Source organism: Fusarium proliferatum (genome assembly GCF_900067095.1).
Source record: "Fusarium proliferatum ET1 genome assembly, contig: FPRO_scaffold010, whole genome shotgun sequence".
Lineage (NCBI taxonomy): Eukaryota > Fungi > Ascomycota > Sordariomycetes > Hypocreales > Nectriaceae > Fusarium > Fusarium proliferatum.
The window spans coordinates 643,301-663,353 of record NW_022194799.1 but is presented as its reverse complement, the minus strand read 5'-3'; the positions used below and the strand labels follow the sequence as shown (position 1 = coordinate 663,353).

The following is a 20,053-nucleotide window of genomic DNA, read 5'->3' as shown; positions in this document are numbered from 1 at the left end:
AGCCGTGCGCTATGACGTTTCATCAATTTGACTTGCGATTTACAGAGAATCATGTATAGTTTTATATGGGAGTGCTTAGACAAGCGATTGGCGGACTGGCGATGTGTATGATCAAGCATTGGCGGATGATGATGAATGAGCCCGTAGGAATCACTCTTTTACATAGCGGCCAATAGCAAAATTAAGATTAAATAAATGCTGTATTTCTGATTTCTAAATCACTACCTTTTACTTCATTACTTTCACGTTCCAGGATGAGGCAGGATTTCTTATTTGCATATGGCTATGAACCTGCGGCATCAAGACGATCAGTTTTGAGAAATCCACCACAGGTCTCAATTGGTATTAAATCTTTTAAAACCTATATGGTAAATATTTCTTGGCAGCTCTTTAGTGGAATACTTTTAATAGAATTATTTATGCTATATATGACATTTGAGACTTCTGACTTATTATATTATGGTGCAACTACCAGTCCGTGTCTGTATGTATCCTCTGAGGTTCGTTTCAAGTAAGTATTGTCCAGGCAGCAAGAAAACTCCCTATGTGCCAAAAATACTCAGTCCGAGACCCACTAAATTCACACTAATATATATAAGATGTTTTTATTATCTTAAATAAAAGCCCTATGTTTTCTTGCCTCCTTGGCACTGAAACAGCCTGTAGAGGCTGTATTAAAAGGGTATATTAGTTAGTAGGTTTTAGTGGTAGAGGTTAAATAAATAGCTAGCCTTATTAAGATTAAAGGACTTTAAATTAAAGATTAAAGGTAAAAATTACTTAAATAATATTATTAAAGACTTTATTAAAGTTATTATAAATTAGATTATTTCTATCTAAATATTTATATTAATTAGATAGATTTCTTTAATATCTTCTAGATTAATAATAATATTATTTAAGTTTATACTTAAAGAAGCCTATATACACTATTACTCCAGAAGACCTCCTTTATGACCTACTTACTGTATTGCTGCTGCTTCTATGTTTTGACTACCTGTGATCTTGATGTGCAGCTCAAAAACCCTCCGACCCAGTCCCTCAACCAACGCAACCTTGGCTGCCAAATGGCTCCCACCATCACTCATATTATCCTCTGCCCAGTTGTCGCCGTAAGAAGAAGGGAACAGTGCCTTCCGACCCGATGCTTGTGGAATCTCGAGCTTCTCATACTCGGCTAGGCAGAGCCGCGACCGCTGGTTCTTCATGCGCCTCTGGATCTCGCCTGCACTGAGACCCTCAATCTCACCATACAGCTGATTTGGCTGTAAATCGTCACTTGAAGTCCGGGCGTGTTCTATGAAGCTTTGAAGATCAAAGACCCGGCACCACAGATGCCACGGAGACGGATCGGCTCTCCCTTTGGGCACTTCGCGATGTATACCCCATATGACAGCTGTATACGCAAATCGACCAGCACCTTGTCGATTTGGCCCTTGATTCAAGTTTGATCTTGCCGGAACCTCGAGCATAAAATTAACAAAGTGAATGCCGCCAAAATATCTCTCACCGTCTCCTCTGTGCTGGCACCTCTGAAAAACCCAGCGTGATGGTATCTGGGTGGCGCGACCTTGGTAACGGCTGAAAGGAGGGTGGCTGCCTCCGCTGTCCATGGTAAAGTCCAGCTTCTGCTTATCCAGAACGAAATACACCGGCCCGGTCTCAGGACCCTCTTCAGGAGAAGGGCCGGCCGTTGCGTTGATTGGACTCTGCTGAAGCAGAATGCTGATGTCCTTCTTGGTGGCCTCTTCAAGAGATAGAGTGAGCGACAGACGTCGATCGACGTCGCCGATTGATGACTCTACAACGAACGAACCTCGAATTATCCTGGGATTGACGGGGACAATATGCTGATGGTAGACTCTTCGATACATATTGACAGTTCCCATATACTCTAGCAGCAAGGCAGGTCGCACAAGGTAATCGTCGTCATATGCGAGATGCATGATACCCAGCCAGAGATTTCGGGAAGCAGTCTGTGTCCCGTCAGGCACCACCTTACAAGGGCAAATCCACAGGCTGGTGCGTATAGCGGTGTCAGTGATCTCCATTGTAGCCAGATTTCCGAGGAAATTAGCCTCATACTTTTTGTCAACCCTGTTGAAGACCCGGCGGCCAAGAATGTGAACTGGTTCTTTGAAGGCGCTGGATGAAGGAGCCAAACAGCCGGGTGCAAAACCTTGAGGTGCAACATCAGGCCGAGCGCGCCATAGCAGGACTGACTGGTCTTTTGACTGCCGGACGATGGCCTCTTGAAGACGGAGGAATGCCTTGTCACCTTCGCCATATAGCAATGGCATGTTTAGGTTGAAGAGACCGAGCAGACAATAGGCCGCATCCTCTTTGCGCGTCGTGATACGGGACGATGCCCAGCTCATTTTGATGGAGACGGCGAAGGAGTCCAAAGTCTGAGGGAGGGTATCAAGTCCTTGACATCCAGCACAGATACCGTCGCGAACTGTAAAGACAGAATGCACTCTTTCGCTTGGGCATGCACATCGGGGTTCTCGAAACAACTGCGGCCAAATGCCAGTTCTTTTGCAAATACGATCGAGAAGTGCGACGTCTCTCGAGCCAAAGCTAACCCATTTCTTGTCGTAAAACTCAACATTTCGCGGTGCTATGAGCTCCTGCAAGGTCCATCCTCTGGTAAACCAGAGGCTATCGAAGAAAGAAGTCTCTGATTCATCGAGGACGACATATCTTTCAGACTGATCGTAATGAATAGTCTTGCTGTTGGAAGAAGTGTCGAAATCGTCGAGATAGACATAGCACTTTTCCGACTGCTGATACCATCTGAACATGGAGTTGATGGCCTCTGAGAGCTCTGCGCTGCTCGTCTTGTCGATGCAGCATGTGTCGATCCAAACATAGGATAAACCATCTTTGTCGGCCCGGTCAAGAAGATCCCAGATCTTTAAGAATGACTGACGGCCCTGCAAGTCCTGTAGCGACCCTTGTGTTAAGTCCTGAAAGGTGATTTCGTCTTTCCCCCACCGATGCGACAGGATCCCATAGGGTGGGATCTCATTCTCGTCGCCAAAGAAGCTCTCGAGTCGTTCGTCGACGACATTCAAAAGCCGCATTTTGTAAGCAAAATTCCAGGATTAAATGGTGCAAGAATTGATGATTCTGTATTGAGACAAAAAAAAAAGTTGAGGATGGGACTTGCCATGAGGCTGATGATTTGCATCGCCTGACGAGGCTCTCAAGGAGGCATTCTTTGGGCACCTCCAACTGCAACTCCATCACGTCATCCCCATTTCAATGTCTCAAACTCCAATTCCCAACTCATGCAATTCGCAATTTCACATACCCTATCCTAATCTTCGCCTCAGACAATGCAGTGCAATCATCGAGTCACCCAGCCATAGGGTTATCCCCCCAGGGGAGGAAAGAAAACACAGGACCTCGATCCTAAATGACAAAAATACTTAGGTAATTTAGTATAAATTTAGGATATCTTTATTAAGTTTAGGGTATATACTAAGCTTAGGATGATCTTTGCTAAATTTATTTTGACACCCTACAGTAAGGTTCGCTGTTTTCTTGCCCCCCCGAGGCCCCCGTTGCCGCCGACTCGACTGATCCCAGTTACCAAAGCTGCATTCAGCTGCACCTCCATCCAATGTCCTCGCTCTTTAGAGTCATCCTTGGCTGTATGCCACTGATTGGTTAGCGCTTGACGAATGGCGGTTGGTTTACAGGGGTGCAGCAGCTTTCGCTTCTTTAGTGAGGTTCGCTAAGGGCTTTCTTATCTGCGGGACAGAATAACTCAACCACTATTCTCGTGTTTACAGGGAATGGCTGTGCTGGTTATACTGACCGTGGACAGTTCGACAGGGGAATGATCGACCGGGCTGAGAAGGCCCCGCTGCGCAAAGCACTCAATGAGAGCTGTTGCTAAGAATATCTTTCCTCGGCCTGGGTCTGGGTCATGTGTGAGTGACCTTTCTCATGATTCTCGCCATCTTCTTCACTCTTTGTTTACTGTTACTTTTCTCACTTTCCTCGATGGCCATGTAAATAAACCCTCCTACTCGCGCCTGAAACCCCTCCCCCCACGTCACGATGGCCTTTTGGCTTTTTGGTAGCACGAAGCCCAAGAAGTCGAGCAAGAAGTCCAAGAAGGGCACGAAGACCAATAAAACGATAGCTTCTTCTAAGCCCAAGATAACAGATCCTCCTAATGTCTTTCGTCCTGCGAGACCGCAGATTGAACCGCCGCCTTATCCTGGAAATGGGCGTCCGGCGTTGAGACCTGCTCTTCCGTATAATCAGCACCATGCATCTCAATCACAGCCTCACTTTCAGCCCGCTGGCTATCTCCCAGCACCGCCGGGCTTCAGCACTCAACCGGTGGTGATCAACAATCACTATCACCTCGGATCGCAGCAATCGCATCCCAACTTGTCTGCGTTTACACCGCCGCATCATCTAGCCACCACAAACTCACACCAAACACTCTCGTCGTCGTTGAACCGTTTCACAGGCTCAATGGTGAATCTGGCCAAGGAATCAATTCCACCACAGCTCTACGACGATGGGCTATCGGCTTGGCATGGATGTGCGCAGATTGCTCAGTCGACGAATGCGCTGTATGATCGGTTTAACGATATCATGACGCTTATTGATCACGAGAAGGTTCAGGGCAATGAGAGTACGCTCTTCAACTGCGCTGTCACAGATCAGGAGCCAAAGACGGATCAAGTCGGCAAGGGCATGGGAAAGGTGAAGAACAAGGAAAAGTCCTCATGCAATGTTGCTGCGTCTGTCGTGTCGGGCAATTATTTCTCCAAAGTCGAGCAATACGCAAACTCCAAGCTTCCGCTAACACTACCACCACTATCTCTGTATGTATAGTCTCCAAGCTTCAATTCTTTACTAACAAGAGTAGGCACATGCCAACATGGCCCCTCCTTTGTCTTGCAGCTCAGTACTCCCAGCGCGTCTACGAAAGACCTCGCGGCACCGAACGAGACGCCCACGTCTCATCCGACTGGCTCGCTGGTCCCAGACAGACCTGCATCAAGTCCGTATCCATGGACGACATGAACACCATCGTCTTCGCTATCCGCGGTACAGCAAGTTTCATGGATTGGGCCGTTAATCTGAATTCTGCACCCATCAGCCCGCTCAACTTCCTCGACGATCCCGGAAACTTGTGCCACGCGGGCTTTCTCTCCGTCGCTAAGAAGATGGTTCGCCCGGTGGCCGCAAGGTTGAGACAGCTTCTTCAAGACGATCCCAAACGCTCGACGTTCAGTCTTTTGATCACGGGGCATTCGGCTGGTGGTGCTATTGCGGCGTTGCTATACTCGCACATGGTAGCCCAGACGAACGCGGCAGAGAGTGAACTCAACGTCTTGACAAATTGCTTCAAGAGAATACATTGCGTTACATTCGGTGCACCACCAGTGTCTCTCCTCCCATTGGCAAAGCCCGAAACTCATGCTCTCAGAAAGAGCATCTTCCTGAGCTTTGTCAACGAAGGAGATCCCGTTGTCCGCGCCGACAAAGCCTACGTCAAAAGTCTTCTTGACTTACTCGCTTCGCCACCACCATCACAACGAAAAGACCCAAAGAAATCACGCAAGAAACCAACATGGAACGTCCCCCCATGCACGCTGAGCAACGCAGGCCGTATCGTGGTGCTACGTTCAGGGGACCTCGACGCCAAGCCCAAAGATCGCAAGACGGTGCGAGAGCGTCTCGACGAGGGAGTTGTAGCAGTGACGTGCTCTGAAGAGAGGTTGAGGAGTGTTATTTGGGGAGATCCCGTATGCCATCTAATGAGTCTGTATGCTGCGAGGATAGAGGTGCTAGCTGTGCGGTCTGTGACTGCGAGACGTTAGCATTGATGAGAGTTGGGAATTTGGTCACGAAATTATGAATGAACGGGGTTGACTTTGGCGTTACGATACCTACAGAACGAAAACAAAGATACCAGCAAAATACCCAGAATTTACAATTAAATCTATACAATCACAAACGAAGTAGCCGAACTAATGCTCATGCGAAACTGGTTCAGTGCACAATGTGAGAAGTTCAAAATAAAGTGAATAGAGTAAAGTTTTGATTCATAATTCTATAACCACAAAGTGAAGAGTGTGCATAACACCATCAATGTAAAACTTTCCATAGCATAATATTTGTTTTCAGGAATCCCCGATCCAAGTCACTTGACCACATAACAAGCATAACAAGATCTTCATCCCTTATCTTGTAAGGATAGATGATCCAAAACTCCAAAGCGCCAACCTCCGGTTTCCATTCGATCCGCAGACAGAAACTTGCTCGCAAGATAAATACAATGCAAGGTCCAAGAGACGCTGTATTGTGCGCCCATGTCATAGTAATTCCAGAGAAGAGAACGAAAAAATGCATACAAGGCTTGCCCAGGCATTTCGACCGAGGCAGCATGTTTTTAAATTTGGTGTGGTTATCGCATTGAAAAGTCCATGTCAGACATTGACCCCATTTGCGACAAGGGGGTTTGGTTTTGCATCTGATAGCTGTTCTGCCGCTGCGGTTGTTGTATACCATATATCGAGTTTATTGTTGGGTTCATGGTTGAACTGTTGACATTCTGGTTCTGTAGACCCTGTAAGGGCGGTTGACTTCCAACACGTTGTTGGTGTTGTATGTTGCTCAGTGGATTGGGCTGAGAGGCTGTGAATGAATTCATGCTCATTTCAGACATGTCAAAACCGCCCATGCCCACGTTAGCAACATTGTAGTCGATGCCAGGTGACATGACATTAGCAGGTGAGCCAACAAATGCCGAAGCAATGTCACTACCTGGCTGCGTACCAGGGGGTGTACCATTCGAGTAATTGGAGTTGGGAATTGTGTCAGGACTACTGCCACTCAAATCGTACTTGGTCTCGTTCTCATCGACGACCATGCCTTGGTTGAAGTCGTTCATTTGTGGCATGCTAGCCATGCCGGCATTACCAAAACCGTCGAAGATGTCAGCAGACATCTGGAAAGAGCCGTTCTCTGGGGCGTTTCGCAGCAGTGGGTCGGCCAGACGTGGAAGAATCTCGTTGACCTTGGCCAACAAGAGAGGAGTAAATGCAAAGTCGCCATTTCGGGCAGGGTCGAGAGAGGCGTAGAGATCCTGGAGCCACTGGTGAGGGCCCACGGCCAATGGGTGTCGATCCGAGGGCATGTTAGCCAAATAGGTAGTCAAGTTGAGACAGATTTCGAGTAGCTTGGGGAACTGTGAAATTGTTAGACGCGTGTTATTCGAACATGGCATATAATACATACCAGGCAGGACTTAGCAAGCTCAAGTGGCTGGCCCGCAAAAGAAGAAGCCATCTTGCTGGTCATTTGCCGCGCCAGATCGCTATGGTATTGATTTTGGTTGTTGTTAAGCTGCCAAATTGCATTGTTGAGGAATTGTTGACTGGCCATGTAGGCAGTGTCGGGGTGGTAGGGGTTCGTCGCTTGCCACTCCTTGAGGTGATTCTTGAGACCAGTAATTTGATGGCAGTCGAGATGGTCGCAACCCTTTCTCCAAGCGGCCAGGAAAGAGTCGTCCATAGGTCGGAAGATGTTGCACATGATGAAAAAGGTTTGAAGCTCAGGATACAAGGCATCATTGGGGTCGTCGTGCATCTGGCTAGGTGCGATTGTCGCATAAAGGGACAAGGGTCGACGGCGGTTGAAAAAGTAGACGCGCTCAGTGGCGAACAAGAACCAGAAAAATCGGCGTCTTCGGACACCCTCAGCTTGAGAGAACTGGGAATAGTTTTCTTCCTTGTCCATGTTTGCAAGGAGAGCCATAGTTGTGGCCTCTCGTAGGTAGTACCACGCTCTGTCTGGTCCGTCGATTATCTTGATACAGGAGTAGATGAAAATGTTAGTGACCATAATGTTGAAGTTTGGTGTCTCAAAATAGTCAGAGCCCTTTCGAACGCGCAGGCACTCCTCAAGAAGCAAACTGCTTGCGGCGATGTTGGCGCCGGGATGGTTCTGAAGGCTGAAGGACTCTTCTGCCGATGAAGCTGGCAGCATCATACCAGGCTGAAGTACTACATATGCGCAGAGAGCTGCAAACAGACAGTACCTGTCACGGCCAACTTCCATATTTAGCATCATATGTTCGATTTGGTTTCGGTCGAGGAAAGGGAGTGTGGAGTAAGCATTTTCGAAGTAGTAGTTGACACAAGCCTTGATCAGGTCGTTGGACAACATGCCAGCTGTAGGGTTGAGAGCAGGAATGGTAGTGTCAACAGTTTGTCCAGCGAGTCTGTTTTGCACCTTGGCAGCAAGACTGGCCTGGCGTTGGTTGTCTCTCAATTCGGTGATGACTTTTGCGCGAGAACCCTTGGGACCCTTCTTCTGAGGAATAGCGAGATATGTGCATTCGATACCAGCAGTTGCACAGTTGCGACAAGTGATACCACTATCACACTTGACCTTGCGACGATGGCAGCCATCGCAGGCCCTCTTTACAGCAGTCATTGCTGATTTTGATGCCGTTGACATTGTGCGTTTCCTTGTCAGTATCAAAGAAAGTTATCAACGGCCGAGGCGGGTCGTCGGGGCAGGCGACGACAAGAACGATTAACTTCCTTAGACGATGATACCAAGGAAGTACGATAAGCTCGAGGGTCGTTGAGACTAGAGAGTCGAGCTCGGGGGTATTTAGATTATGATATCGCGGGGGAGACGAAATGGCAAGCAGCCAGCAAGCCAAAAGTCTGGGGATTTTGCGGGGGACCACGATAAGAGGTGTCGTCGAAGGTATATTCGGGGCGACTTGGTAGTCGGTCGACCGGGTGGGCGGGGGGAATATGGGAGATTGGAAGGGCTGGCTTGATTCCAGGAGACGAGGTGCAGGTGTTATTCGGCCCTTTCGCCTTGGACCATAATGCGGGGGGTTGTTCGGGGTGACCAGGAGTCAAAATTGCAGAAAACTTTGATGTTGGACAGGTTGATTAAGGGGTCGTAAATCTGCGGTATATCGAATTCGTTTGGTGTTTTGTTTTTTTTGGCTGGTTGTATGAGGAGGAAAAGGGAAAGTGTGGATAGAAGAGAGAGATCAGGTCAGGGAAGGGATGGGAAGACGAGAAGAGAAGATGAGGTGAGAAGCGGGTTTGGCAAGAGAAGGAGATTTCGAGGGAAGACCGGGGGTGGGCAAGCAAACTGCAGCCAGAGCGACGGGAGACGGAAGACTCTCTGACGCTGGGGTGGGACGAGAGGAACACAAGAGGAGGATGAGTAAAGTACTTCGCCACCAAAACTTTGCTGGAGGGTGACCTTGAGATCCAGTTTTTACTCGTACCACCCGTCTTGAAGAGGCCAAGGAACAAGCAGCCAACCGAACTGGCGAACGGGCGACGGAGCTAAAAGGGGACTAGCCAGCAGAGAAATTAGCAGGCATGGACAGTGCAGTAGCCCAGAGAGTACATACCCGATGGGACAGTGCAACTTGGTTTAGCGACCTATAGTTTGAACGGGGGTGGAGACCGCCCAGGCTTGGAGCATTTCAACAAGGTTGGCCGAGAGCGTTACTTATAGGCAAATCTTGAGGAGAAAATGGCCGACTGAGCGTCAGTATTAATAGTCAAGTGAAGTGAGGGGCTGTCTGGCTTCGACCTCAGCGTATACTGAGATTGAGTTATGGCTTGCAACAGACTCGTCGAAGTGAGGGGAAACCCATCAACAACGATACAGACAAAGTTCCTTGAGGCAGCCTCCTTCTCATAGCCACCTAAATAAACACTGTGCCACGTCGACGTCTGTTTGGACCACGCTAAAGCCTCAGCTTCACAGTGCGACTCCACTCCAGAATGAGATCTCCCTCTCTTGGCAAACTCTCTACAGAGACAGGTAGGACTTGCCCGCCCTCAAGAGTAGGTGAAGCCTAACAGAAGACACGTCGATCGACAATTGGGTACCTTCTCCCGCACCAAGAATTCGCGCAGCAAACAGGTTCTCTTCATGTACGTCGGTCCGACGATGTTATCGAATATCACGCGTTGAGCGTTCACGTTATTCGGCTTGCTCCGATCACGTTCTCGGGGCAAAAAAAACAACACGGTTCTTCGCTAACTGGGAAGAGCTAAGAGAGAAAAAAACGTAGGGAAAAAGTCAATTGCTTGGTTATCAAAAACTCCGCTGCCAGATCTCGCTGTTCGAGATGTCAGATCATCCGTTGTTTGCTCATCGGGTGCAGCAGCAGCAGCAGCGCATTTCGCGTTTAGAAACTCAGGCCCCGAAAATAACTCTCTAACGTTATGCCCCCCGGTGTGACAAGTGTCTCCCTGCGATGATCGAAATACTGAATCAACTCGTCATCGTCAATAGTGACTGTTTTGGGCATAAACGCCGCTTGCTTGGATTCCCATCTCCGTGATTGTCCATGTTCCCGCGACGACCTCCCCGACAAACGACCAGGTTTGCTTTCACATACATATTTCCGCATACTCGGAATTGAATGTCTCATATGCATCCATGTCTCATTGCAACGAATGCAACGCCCCGCTGTTCAGCCAGGGATGAGAACAAGACTTTTGATCTCCACAAATTGCTTCCATGGAAGGGCATCGTGATGATTCAGGACACGGAAGAATGTCTCTTTGGGAGAGGTGCCACTTTGAGCCTCATGATCTCATGGTATCTCGTATGAGTTCTGCAGAAGGGTCCATTGATATGGATCGTTTATCGATGTTGACCTGTAACTGGAAGTCAAATACCATGCCAAATCATGTTGTGTTCCACTTTACGATGCAGCGTATTAAAATCCATGTTGCGCATCGCGAAGCATTGACTTTACATCCATGCATGATACGATTCAGACTCGTTATGAATCACGTTGCTTCTTGCAATGTAACAGAAGAAATCTACTATAACAGTGTTCACATCTATACAAGTTTTACCGCTTTCTTCCCACGTTGACTGAAGATCGTACCAGTCCCACTTGCTTCAAAACACTGGCTCCATCAGCTCTCGATGTCCATATCAATCCCGAATCCGTCCCGCTCCTAGCTCGCTTCTCCATATATCCCTCAATGGGCATGCTTAGGACGAACAGGTGAGAGTGAGTATCGTCGGTCTCTGTCATCTCTGCCCTCGAGCTGGCTCTCCAGCGCATATCCATCCTGGCTGACGATTCGCTTCCTGTCCATCTCGTGGTTGATCACGCGGCTGGGATGGAACACGTTGAGGGAAACCACAACGAGACTCATGAGGAGGGCATCGAAGATGTAGATGAAGTACTCCTTCGATTGGAGCTCGCTGTCCTTGCCCATGACGTACTCGGCGACACGGAAGACGGATCGGACCATAATGAACAAACTGGCTGAGTAAAGCACGAAGAGGAGCTTCTTCCAAGGCGTTGTGATCTCTTGAGATTTTTGTGTAGGGTTGCGGTTGATGCGGAGGTGGAAGACAAGAGTGACGATCATGAAGAAGCCGAAGAAAATGATCTGAATGCCTAGGCCACCGACGATGATGTTCTCACCTCGCTTGACGGCGCTCTTAGTTTTCGCTGTTGCAAGCATACCACCACCTTTGACTGTTAGTAATGTGAAGTTAAACGGCTTTGGAGTACGTACCAGCACTTTGTGCAAGGAAGGACATGACATCTCCAGCAACAAAGACTTTGGTCAACCATCTGGGGCTAATAATGGAAAGGTCGCCAGCATCGAGAAGTCGAATGAGACGGCCGAGTACCATGTAAATCGATGCGGCGAGGAGGGCTGGACCGAGCAGCAAGAGAAGAGACTGGATGATGTAGGGGTTCTTGGTGAAGTCTGGTGCTTCTTGCGCTGATAGAGCTCGACCGACGTAGCCTACACACTCAACTGAAGACAATGTTAGCAAAGCAACGATGCGTGGAAATTGGCGGCCACATACAAAGACATCCGATCAAGAACGGAATAAAGTACCATGTTCGTGATCGAACAAGCTGGTATGTGTGTAATAATGCAGAAAGACCGAAGACAACAATAAATATGACAGCTGCCACCATATTGGGGTTATAGTTGTAGAAGATATAGCCCGCCATGGTGAATTATCCTCGGTTGTCGACTTATTGAGGCGCTCAGTCACGTTGGTGAGGTCAAGTTTTGGTGTTTCGTTGTTAAATGTCAAACAAATGAATGCCAAAGCCAATGAGTTGAGTAGAAGCTCGAGAATTTCTTGGCTTTCTTGAAGAGACTATATACATATCTTTACGTGTAAACAATATTTCCCAAGCAGACCCTTTCTATAAATACATATAAAATTGTTGACGCTCTATACGCGGAGGTGAGTTATACGTGAAGAATCTAGATCTGAATAGCGTAGATCTCGAGAATGTGGGGCTGGATATACGCGTATATGGCAGATCACCACAACGACAACGACAATTATAACTACGAGCTAAGCCCTAAGCCTTACAGTTTCTTTTTGACGCGCGGTTAAGCTTTGATGTCGGTTTCGGAAGATATCCAGATTGGAGATGCTTCTTTAGTGCGAGTCGTTGTCCAAGGGGCTGAGTGAGCCATGTGGTATTTTAGTCTACCGTTCGGCATGAAGCTGCCGAGAGAAAACGCTTTTGAGTGTTGGGAGAAAACGGTTTCGAAGTGTAATTGATGCATAACGTCTAGCTTACAGTTCGCAGGGAGATTGGTCAAAGATGATGAGTCTATCAGAGATTGTTGGCCTTTGTTGCCTGCCTTGAGCTGTAACTACAGCAGCCAAGGATCCTGCCAGTCTCTCTAATGGCTCACTTGACTCTTTACTTGTATGCAAAGGATGATCATCCATATCATGATGAGACATGCATCAAGCTGCACGCACAGGCAGTGTCTCTTCAAGCTGCTAGGCATTGACTTTCACGCTACGGGTATGCTTCTTTTTCGCGTCTATCCGAAACCGAGACAGTTTTCTTATCGATAATCACCATCTTCATTGTCAATGCCCCTGACGACCATGGACTCAACTCGCACTTTTACCCTGCCAAGAACTCCGCGTAACACAAGATCTTTTGCATTAAAGTTTGCGGCGCAGCTGTCATCTCGCTTGAAACAAGAGCACCTGTGCGGCTGTGTCACGTATCAGCTCGACCTCACATCCGGGGTAACAAAGCTTGCGCGTTGTAAGGCGTACAAGCTCGTCTGTGCCTTTCTTTTCGTGTCCCAGCGTTGAGGCGGAGTTGTTTCTGAAAGGAGGCGCTCCCAATTGGGGATTATGCTCCAGCCGCATCATGCGTTCGCTGTTAAGTTTGCAGTGAGGGGTTTGGCGAAGTCAACATCAGCGCCATGTCTTCAGACAAAGAGGGGAAACCCGTTCTTTGATCGCAAACTAGGTACGGGAATATCTGTTCCACTCAATTATGACATGATCTGTGGTTTATGGCTTTCCCGATGCTCGCTTAATTGGCGACAGATTGGTTGAGTTTGTTCTACTGAACGGACTCCTGGTGCCACGTCGCTCATTTGAAGCTCAAGAATCAGATCATCCAGGCTCTGTGATCAAAGTGACGGTATGTCAACCATGATTGTTTTTTCACGGAACAAGTGTACGACCATGTCATTCACAGCAAGATAATGCGGAAGGCATTCAACTTGATTCCATCAAGGGTTACCCTTCATGGTAATTCGTGACAGGAGTTATTTCCAGTCGTGTTTCCGTAGACGGTGTCAAATACCGAGGCATACCGATGGTGTCCGGACGGTGTGCTCCCGCAACCCGGGGCGACGCTCCGGGTCGGCACAGCAAGCACAGTGTGACATGCCAACCAATAATTAACTGCTTAAGCCAGTCTGCCGCGCACTGTATACTTGAATCAAAACTGCAAGGTCTGTGGCCTCATCGTGCAGTAGCTGCCGGACAGGCCGTGCCTAGCGGCTTTCTCGAAGGAACTTGGAACGCTCGTCGTGTGCTTTTCAGTGGGTTTGCATGAATCGCGGTGGTTCCGCTACTAAAGCACAAACGGCGATCAGAGTCCCCTGTTTTTCTGCTTTCAATTTCGTCGCGGTTTACTGAATGAACTGTCAGTCCTGAAACTCGAAATGAACAGTTAATTGCTCAATTTCCAAAACAGCGCATCTACCACCCCCATCAGGTCTTTAGACTTAACTGAACCTGGAGAAACACGGTTCGGGCTAAGGCACAGGGAACCCCAGACTAGACCTGAAGGAGCCTCGTGTGCACAAGGTCGGTCCGAAAGGGCCAGCTTGGTCGAGATGGTGGGCAAGGCTGAGAAGAGGCGCTGTCGCTTGAGGGAGGTGATTGGTTGATTAGGGTAACAAATCGCGTTGCGGCTTGGCGTTTTGGTGATGTTGTCCTTGTCCTTGTTGAGCGGTGACGCAGCCACGAAATTGCCGTGTTTGAGTGAACACGACGTCGGATGCTCAGCCATCATCTGTCTATTTCTCGTATGTCAGATCATTAACAGTAACTCTGCAATGCGAGGTTGGTTCTGGGGACAGTTGCAGTCTGTCATGTGTCAAAGTTCCGTCCCACTGGCACGGCGATGCAACGTCGCATTAATGCTACACAAATGTCAGGTGTTTGTTTTGTTGAGCACCATTCTTACCTTAGTCAGCCAGTCAGCCACCATCTCGACGCCTACCCTAAACACTCGTATATTGCATCAGCATTTGTTTTGAGGTTCTTTGCTATTGACCTCGTATCATCATTACGAGACTCTGTTCCTACGAGAAGATCGGCCAGTAGTTCTTCCCAACACGAGTCTGGCTCACCAACACACCTTGGAGTGTTATTGAGAGCATTGCGGCTTTCACCATCGGTTATCTCCATCGTATGAGAAAACAGTCAAATTACTCTACACGAACAACAACAGAGCCCAAACATGATTTGTCGATCAGTGGAGCTGGTTCCCTCGCTTAAGGCTCAATCTTCTCCATACCAGTCTAGACTCGCGATGATATGATGCTCCGATCCTTCCATAGAGGCTATCGGACCTCGCCAAGAGCAGCAAAGGTTTTCCTTTCGAAGGATTCAAGGGGCTCCATAGAAACAAGCTATTGGAGCCAGTGGATTCTCAAAGACAGTCGAAAGACTGGAACTGCAGCCTCGTGAGGAAGCTTCTAGGGTAATTTGATCAAGAGGGCTGATGGAGCGCGCTCTTCACATGCAACATACCTTAGGATAGCCCAATCTGGCGTGATGCTTTACAAATATCTACTAGCTGCATTGAGGAGGCTTTTTATCAGTACGAATACTTGCCATTTTCAGCCATTCCATTACAAACTGGCCAGTTATCGATGAGCGGCGCAGGATCGACGTCCACGGCCCCACAACTGCCGCTCGACTACTGGAGTTTCTGCCGACCTCCTGTCTCCAAATAGGCTGCTGTATGCTTGTAAATGGCGTCGGTACTTGCCGAGAGTTGAAGATGAACAAGAATGATATCATGACTTCGTATAAGCCCAACCTCGACGGTTGACTGTTGAGTCTGGGGAATGGCTTACAGCGTTCTTATCCAGCCACTTCTTCCCCAGTGCTCAAGGCTTTGTTGTTGTACGATTAAGGTTCCATTTAAGGTAGGAGGAGGCTTGTTTGATAGACGGGAATAATACGAGAATGCTCTAATGGAGTGGACGAAACTTCCCGGTGGCCTGACTTGCTTCACCACAGGGCTGAACTGGCTGCAAGCGATGTGCATATCAACCAGATTGGGGAAGTAATATGGCTGCCTAGATTAGAACAACATCACTGAACTTTACTCTGAACGTTGATTCGAGGCTTCAGATGCCATGTATGTATATCTGGTTTAACACGAGAGTATAAGGCCACAGCGGAAAGTCCCTGAGTGTTGTTGCTTTCATGCAGGTGCTTATCGAACGCCTGTCTCACGACATTTCATTATCCAAACACCACTTACTATACACAGTGTCACTTAGACATAAGTTCCCAAGAGAAGCAGTCTTCGACAAGTGAAATTTGTGGATGTTGTCCCTGCAAGTGCGCGGACTGCCGCTCCACAAATTGCGTAAGTGATTTCGCATGTTATGGCCATTCAAGAAGCTGGGTTGAACCAAGAGGACAAAACAGCATGAGACACTACGATGCTATTGAGGGGGGAAGAGAGATCAGGTCAACTCGCGAATAGGAACGGTTCCATAATTCTCAGACCTCCTAATTCCCGTTTAGACCCGGTGATCAGGTGTGATGAGAATGGCTGATGTTGCTTCAAGCTTGCAGAGACCCCTGGACAGTTCCCCAGAACCAACAGCCGTGGCGCTCAATCTTAATAGACATGTCACATTTATCTTCACCATATCTTATTCAGTGTGGTGTCGAATGTCATGCAGGTAAGACATGGAGTTCCGGCATCTGTTTCGGGCGGGAATCTCAGATTTGGAGATCATCCCGACGGGTGCGAGTAACAGCTTCTACGACTTCAGATGAGAGATGGGGGACCAGGCTATCCTAGGAGAGAAAAACAAAAGAGCCATGGGACTTATACATATTGTAGTAGCTTGTATGAAGTCCAGGAGGCTGATGTGTCCCCTGGGAGCGAACCCTTGTCGAATTTGGTCAGGATCTGGTCAAGCGTTTACGGAGATCTGGCAGCAATATGCCCGATATGATCTGTCTCATGCATAATTTAGGCTGCTGATCGCATATTTGAGAACGGAAAGATCTAGCGGCATTCCAGAATATTCTTCCCGTACATTGCCACTGGCCTCTGAAGGTTGGGCCTTGATGGACTGCAACATCATCATGAATCAACCTCTTTCCTTACCACCACTTCCTCTGTGTTCCCCCATCAAATCCTTACTGAAAAGCTTGAACGCTAACACTAACTACCCATTGTTTTCTGAGCATTTGTAAACGAGTTAAATGGCGGTGTGCACCAAAGACCTGGCCTTCAGGCAACTTGTACCGACATCAACGTTACACTCCCAATCATGGAACCATTCCAAGCTACCATGGAAGAACCTCAATACTGCCTTCGGTCAGATTAACATGTCGCAAACTCCGTTTGGAGAACAGTCCAAGTGGTGCAGACCGTTCGATCAAGTCACACTGCAGTCGCACCAGATGCCGTTACCCCTATTCGTACAACACCCAACCGCATCACCAGTACCACAGAACCAGCAGGGGGCATAATTGGTTGGTCTACGAATATACCACCGCAGCTTTGACAGAACCTGCAGTGATATGTCTGCATATTCGCAGCACCCGTGTGAAGAGACGGCAAACATGCAATGCTCAACGTTTGATAAGAACTCCAAGTCTTGAGTGCCTCCCGAGCCCGGCATAGCGACGCTGTGTAAGGGGATTATGTTTCTACTTAAGGAGCCCTGCGGCTTGCTAGGGGGTTGTAATGTCTCTTGATGAGGAGACGGAGGATATACTCTGAATAACTGAACCTGATTCACTCTTTACAGTGGCTTTTACTGCACCATGGGTATGCTTCGCCTCTTTTTTGTTATCCTGGTCGTAGGGGCCTATGTTGCTGTGGCCCAGCAGCAGCCTTTTCATGCTTCTAGAAATGCTGTTTTGTCGGTGGATATACTTCCTTCGCTTCCAGAGTCTTTCAATCCTATTCCAACCACGGTCGTGACTGTGGACTGTCTTTTCTGTTCTTCAACAGACGGTGGGGAGGTCTCGTCTTCCACTCGGTTTGACACTACGATATATACACAGATATTCAGCATTGGGACCGAGTTCCCTGAGCCGTCTGCACCCTCTGAACCGTCAGGTATTGTATCTGCAGAGGCCTCTGGCACGGTAATATGTGCACCGCATTGTCAAACCTTTGTGACTGTTCCTTGGTATGATGCCTTCTTTCTTCGATGTAGAAGCTATACTAACTATAGATAGGAAGAGTGGTGAATCAAAGGTTGCCCCTCTTACTCCCGTCCCAGTGGCAACCTCATGCATCACGATTTTCAACACTCCTATTCCTATTCCCCTTCCCACAACAGATATGTGGACTCCAGTTGTACCCTCGCCTTCTCTATCAACATCGACGTCGTGCTCAACTACGGAGACGGACTTGTCTCCTTGGACATGGCATATGCCTGGGCCTTCCCTATCGACAGAACTAGCTTCGAGCGGCCTAGGAATACCTCCATGGACATCGGCAGCAACGGAGGAGGCGACAGTTGTTACTGAATCGACATCAGGCGCTACAGTAGTCCTACCTAGCGGCACAGAGATAACACCAACGTGGTCATTCGTGTCGGTTCAGACATCTCCAGCTACGGAAGTATCAGCGTCGACATGGACATCAACGTCAACGCTGACTGAAGAGGTTCCTGTCTCAGAACCATGTACAACAGAGATCACGGTTACAATGACCAAGACCTTCTACGAGACATGGGAGTCCAAGACACTTCAGATAGCCACGCTATCTCGTACGATATCAACCACCATCGAAACAGTGATAGTGGAAGCGTATTCTACGTCGACAGGAGAGGTTGTGGTCGAAGGCACGAAGACGGAGTTAACAACCGTCGAGGCTGTTAGTTCGGGTGTAGACTGTTCGGAGGCTGGAAAATGTTGCGCGGCTTGTTCAGCTACCGCAGAGTCTACTGGAGTTGAGACGACAACCTCAACTCTCGTGGGGACATACACGACTGTCGAGGAGTATGTGTCTTCTGCTGGTGGCTCTTGGGTGCCAGCCGAGTCTCCCTCCGGGACTGCAGTCGCCCCTGGCACGGAGGGCTCGATTACCTCTACCTCAGAGACATTTACAGAGACAACAAACATATCTGGATCGTACGCTGAGTCGGAGACAGCCGGTCCAACGTCCGTTCAGACTGCGGGAGCCGCCCATGTGACGGCAGCTGTGGGAATAGGGGCTATTTTCGGTCTAATGGGTTTGTTGGCTTGATTCCGTCAAGCAACTGAGGAGCGGAGAATGGGAGGAGAACACGCTTGGATACTGAATCATGTTAATGGACTAGAGAGTTTGGCGCGTCAACAGTTGATGGTTGCATAATGGGCTAGTGTCTTTTTGAGTGAGGACTGCTGATGTACCATGATAGTCTTGGGATAGCAAACACAGAGTTAGGTCCACAGTCTTGTCCATCTTGACTCAAAGAGTCCGGGAAAGATCAGCCGATAGTGATGCAAGCGCTCAGGAAGACAAATGTGCAGCGCTTCGTTATCAAAAGGTCCATCCTCGTCTAGACCCTGTCACTTGTTTGCAAAGTTGTCTAGACATGGCTGGCTGAGGAACTTCATGGCACCAGTCACATCTCGTCAGGCTTGACAGCAGACGGCAACGACTAGAACGATGCGTGGGGCATGGTTTGGAGGTTGTGCGGTAGTTGCGGTGGCTGGGATGGCCTCAAAGTGATCTCTATTATGCGAGCCAGCACATTCATTGTCTCGATGCACTAGAGTAGCAAATCACGCATGCCTACCTAATTCGGCAGTGTTGATTCAATGATATGAGCGTGTTCTTTGCTTCTTCTCGTTCTCCTTCGTGCCATCGTAAAGTATCCCTCCATTGCCGCCGAGCCCACCTCGCCCTATACATACTGTTGACGCAAGAGTCTATCAGGTATCTTCAAAGTACTCGTCAAGAATCTGTATACACCCTAAGCCACGAGGTCCAAGGTGTATCCTGGAGCCGGCAACCGGGTAGCTTCCCTGGTGCAAGTGTTTGTCCCGGGGTCCCCGAATCGATTGATCAGAACCTCAAGACGAGACCCCAGTTAGTTGAACGATTTTGATGTCAAGAGAGATTATGACCCATTTGTTCCAAGTCGCAGTTTTATCCGAAGTGGAGGAATGTGCCAAGTGATCAACAAGGCTATCAAAACCGTCCCAAAGAGCAGGCATTGTGGGACAACTCAACGCACATCTTTAATGTTGAGTAGATAATATGCCTAACAATGGGATCATGGCATGTTCTGAGCCTTTCACTTCACGTACTTGCACAAAAGCCACCCTAGTCATGATCGGCCGACGAGTGACACAGTTCTGATATAAGGGCGCTTGATGAAGTAAACTCTACGCCAGCACTAAAACGGGCCATTCTGGCACGTGGCCACCACTGCCGACTCTAAACGCGTGAAATTAAATGGATATTATTTAATTGGTTTGCCCAATATTTTGGTGC

At 48.4% G+C, this 20,053-nt stretch overlaps 5 protein-coding genes across 5 annotated transcripts; 2 read left to right on the top strand and 3 right to left on the bottom strand.

The window, feature by feature from the left end:
- Window positions 1-962: 962 nt before the first annotated feature.
- FPRO_11667 (putative beta transducin-like protein) lies at window positions 963-3,086 on the bottom strand (the record flags this gene model as incomplete). Its single annotated transcript, XM_031221168.1, has 1 exon — window positions 963-3,086. One exon carries the CDS (start codon window positions 3,084-3,086, stop codon window positions 963-965), a length of 2,124 nt encoding a protein of 707 aa, XP_031086754.1.
- A 985-nt stretch (window positions 3,087-4,071) lies between these two features.
- Window positions 4,072-5,855, top strand: FPRO_11666 (uncharacterized protein; the record flags this gene model as incomplete). The annotated part of the gene is made up of 2 exons (XM_031221167.1): window positions 4,072-4,853; window positions 4,898-5,855. The coding sequence occupies 2 exons, from the start codon at window positions 4,072-4,074 to the stop codon at window positions 5,853-5,855; spliced, it is 1,740 nt and encodes a 579-aa protein (XP_031086753.1).
- Window positions 5,856-6,442: 587 nt separating this feature from the next.
- On the bottom strand, window positions 6,443-8,499 carry FPRO_11665 (uncharacterized protein; the record flags this gene model as incomplete). Its single annotated transcript, XM_031221166.1, has 2 exons — window positions 6,443-7,225; window positions 7,276-8,499. 2 exons carry the CDS (start codon window positions 8,497-8,499, stop codon window positions 6,443-6,445), a joined length of 2,007 nt encoding a protein of 668 aa, XP_031086752.1.
- Window positions 8,500-11,024: 2,525 nt separating this feature from the next.
- On the bottom strand, window positions 11,025-12,025 carry FPRO_11664 (uncharacterized protein; the record flags this gene model as incomplete). Its single annotated transcript, XM_031221165.1, has 3 exons — window positions 11,025-11,527; window positions 11,574-11,822; window positions 11,875-12,025. 3 exons carry the CDS (start codon window positions 12,023-12,025, stop codon window positions 11,025-11,027), a joined length of 903 nt encoding a protein of 300 aa, XP_031086751.1.
- A 5,357-nt stretch (window positions 12,026-17,382) lies between these two features.
- Window positions 17,383-18,817, top strand: FPRO_11663 (uncharacterized protein; the record flags this gene model as incomplete). The annotated part of the gene is made up of 2 exons (XM_031221164.1): window positions 17,383-17,753; window positions 17,803-18,817. 2 exons carry the CDS (start codon window positions 17,383-17,385, stop codon window positions 18,815-18,817), a joined length of 1,386 nt encoding a protein of 461 aa, XP_031086750.1.
- Between the last annotated feature and the right edge of the window lie 1,236 nt (window positions 18,818-20,053).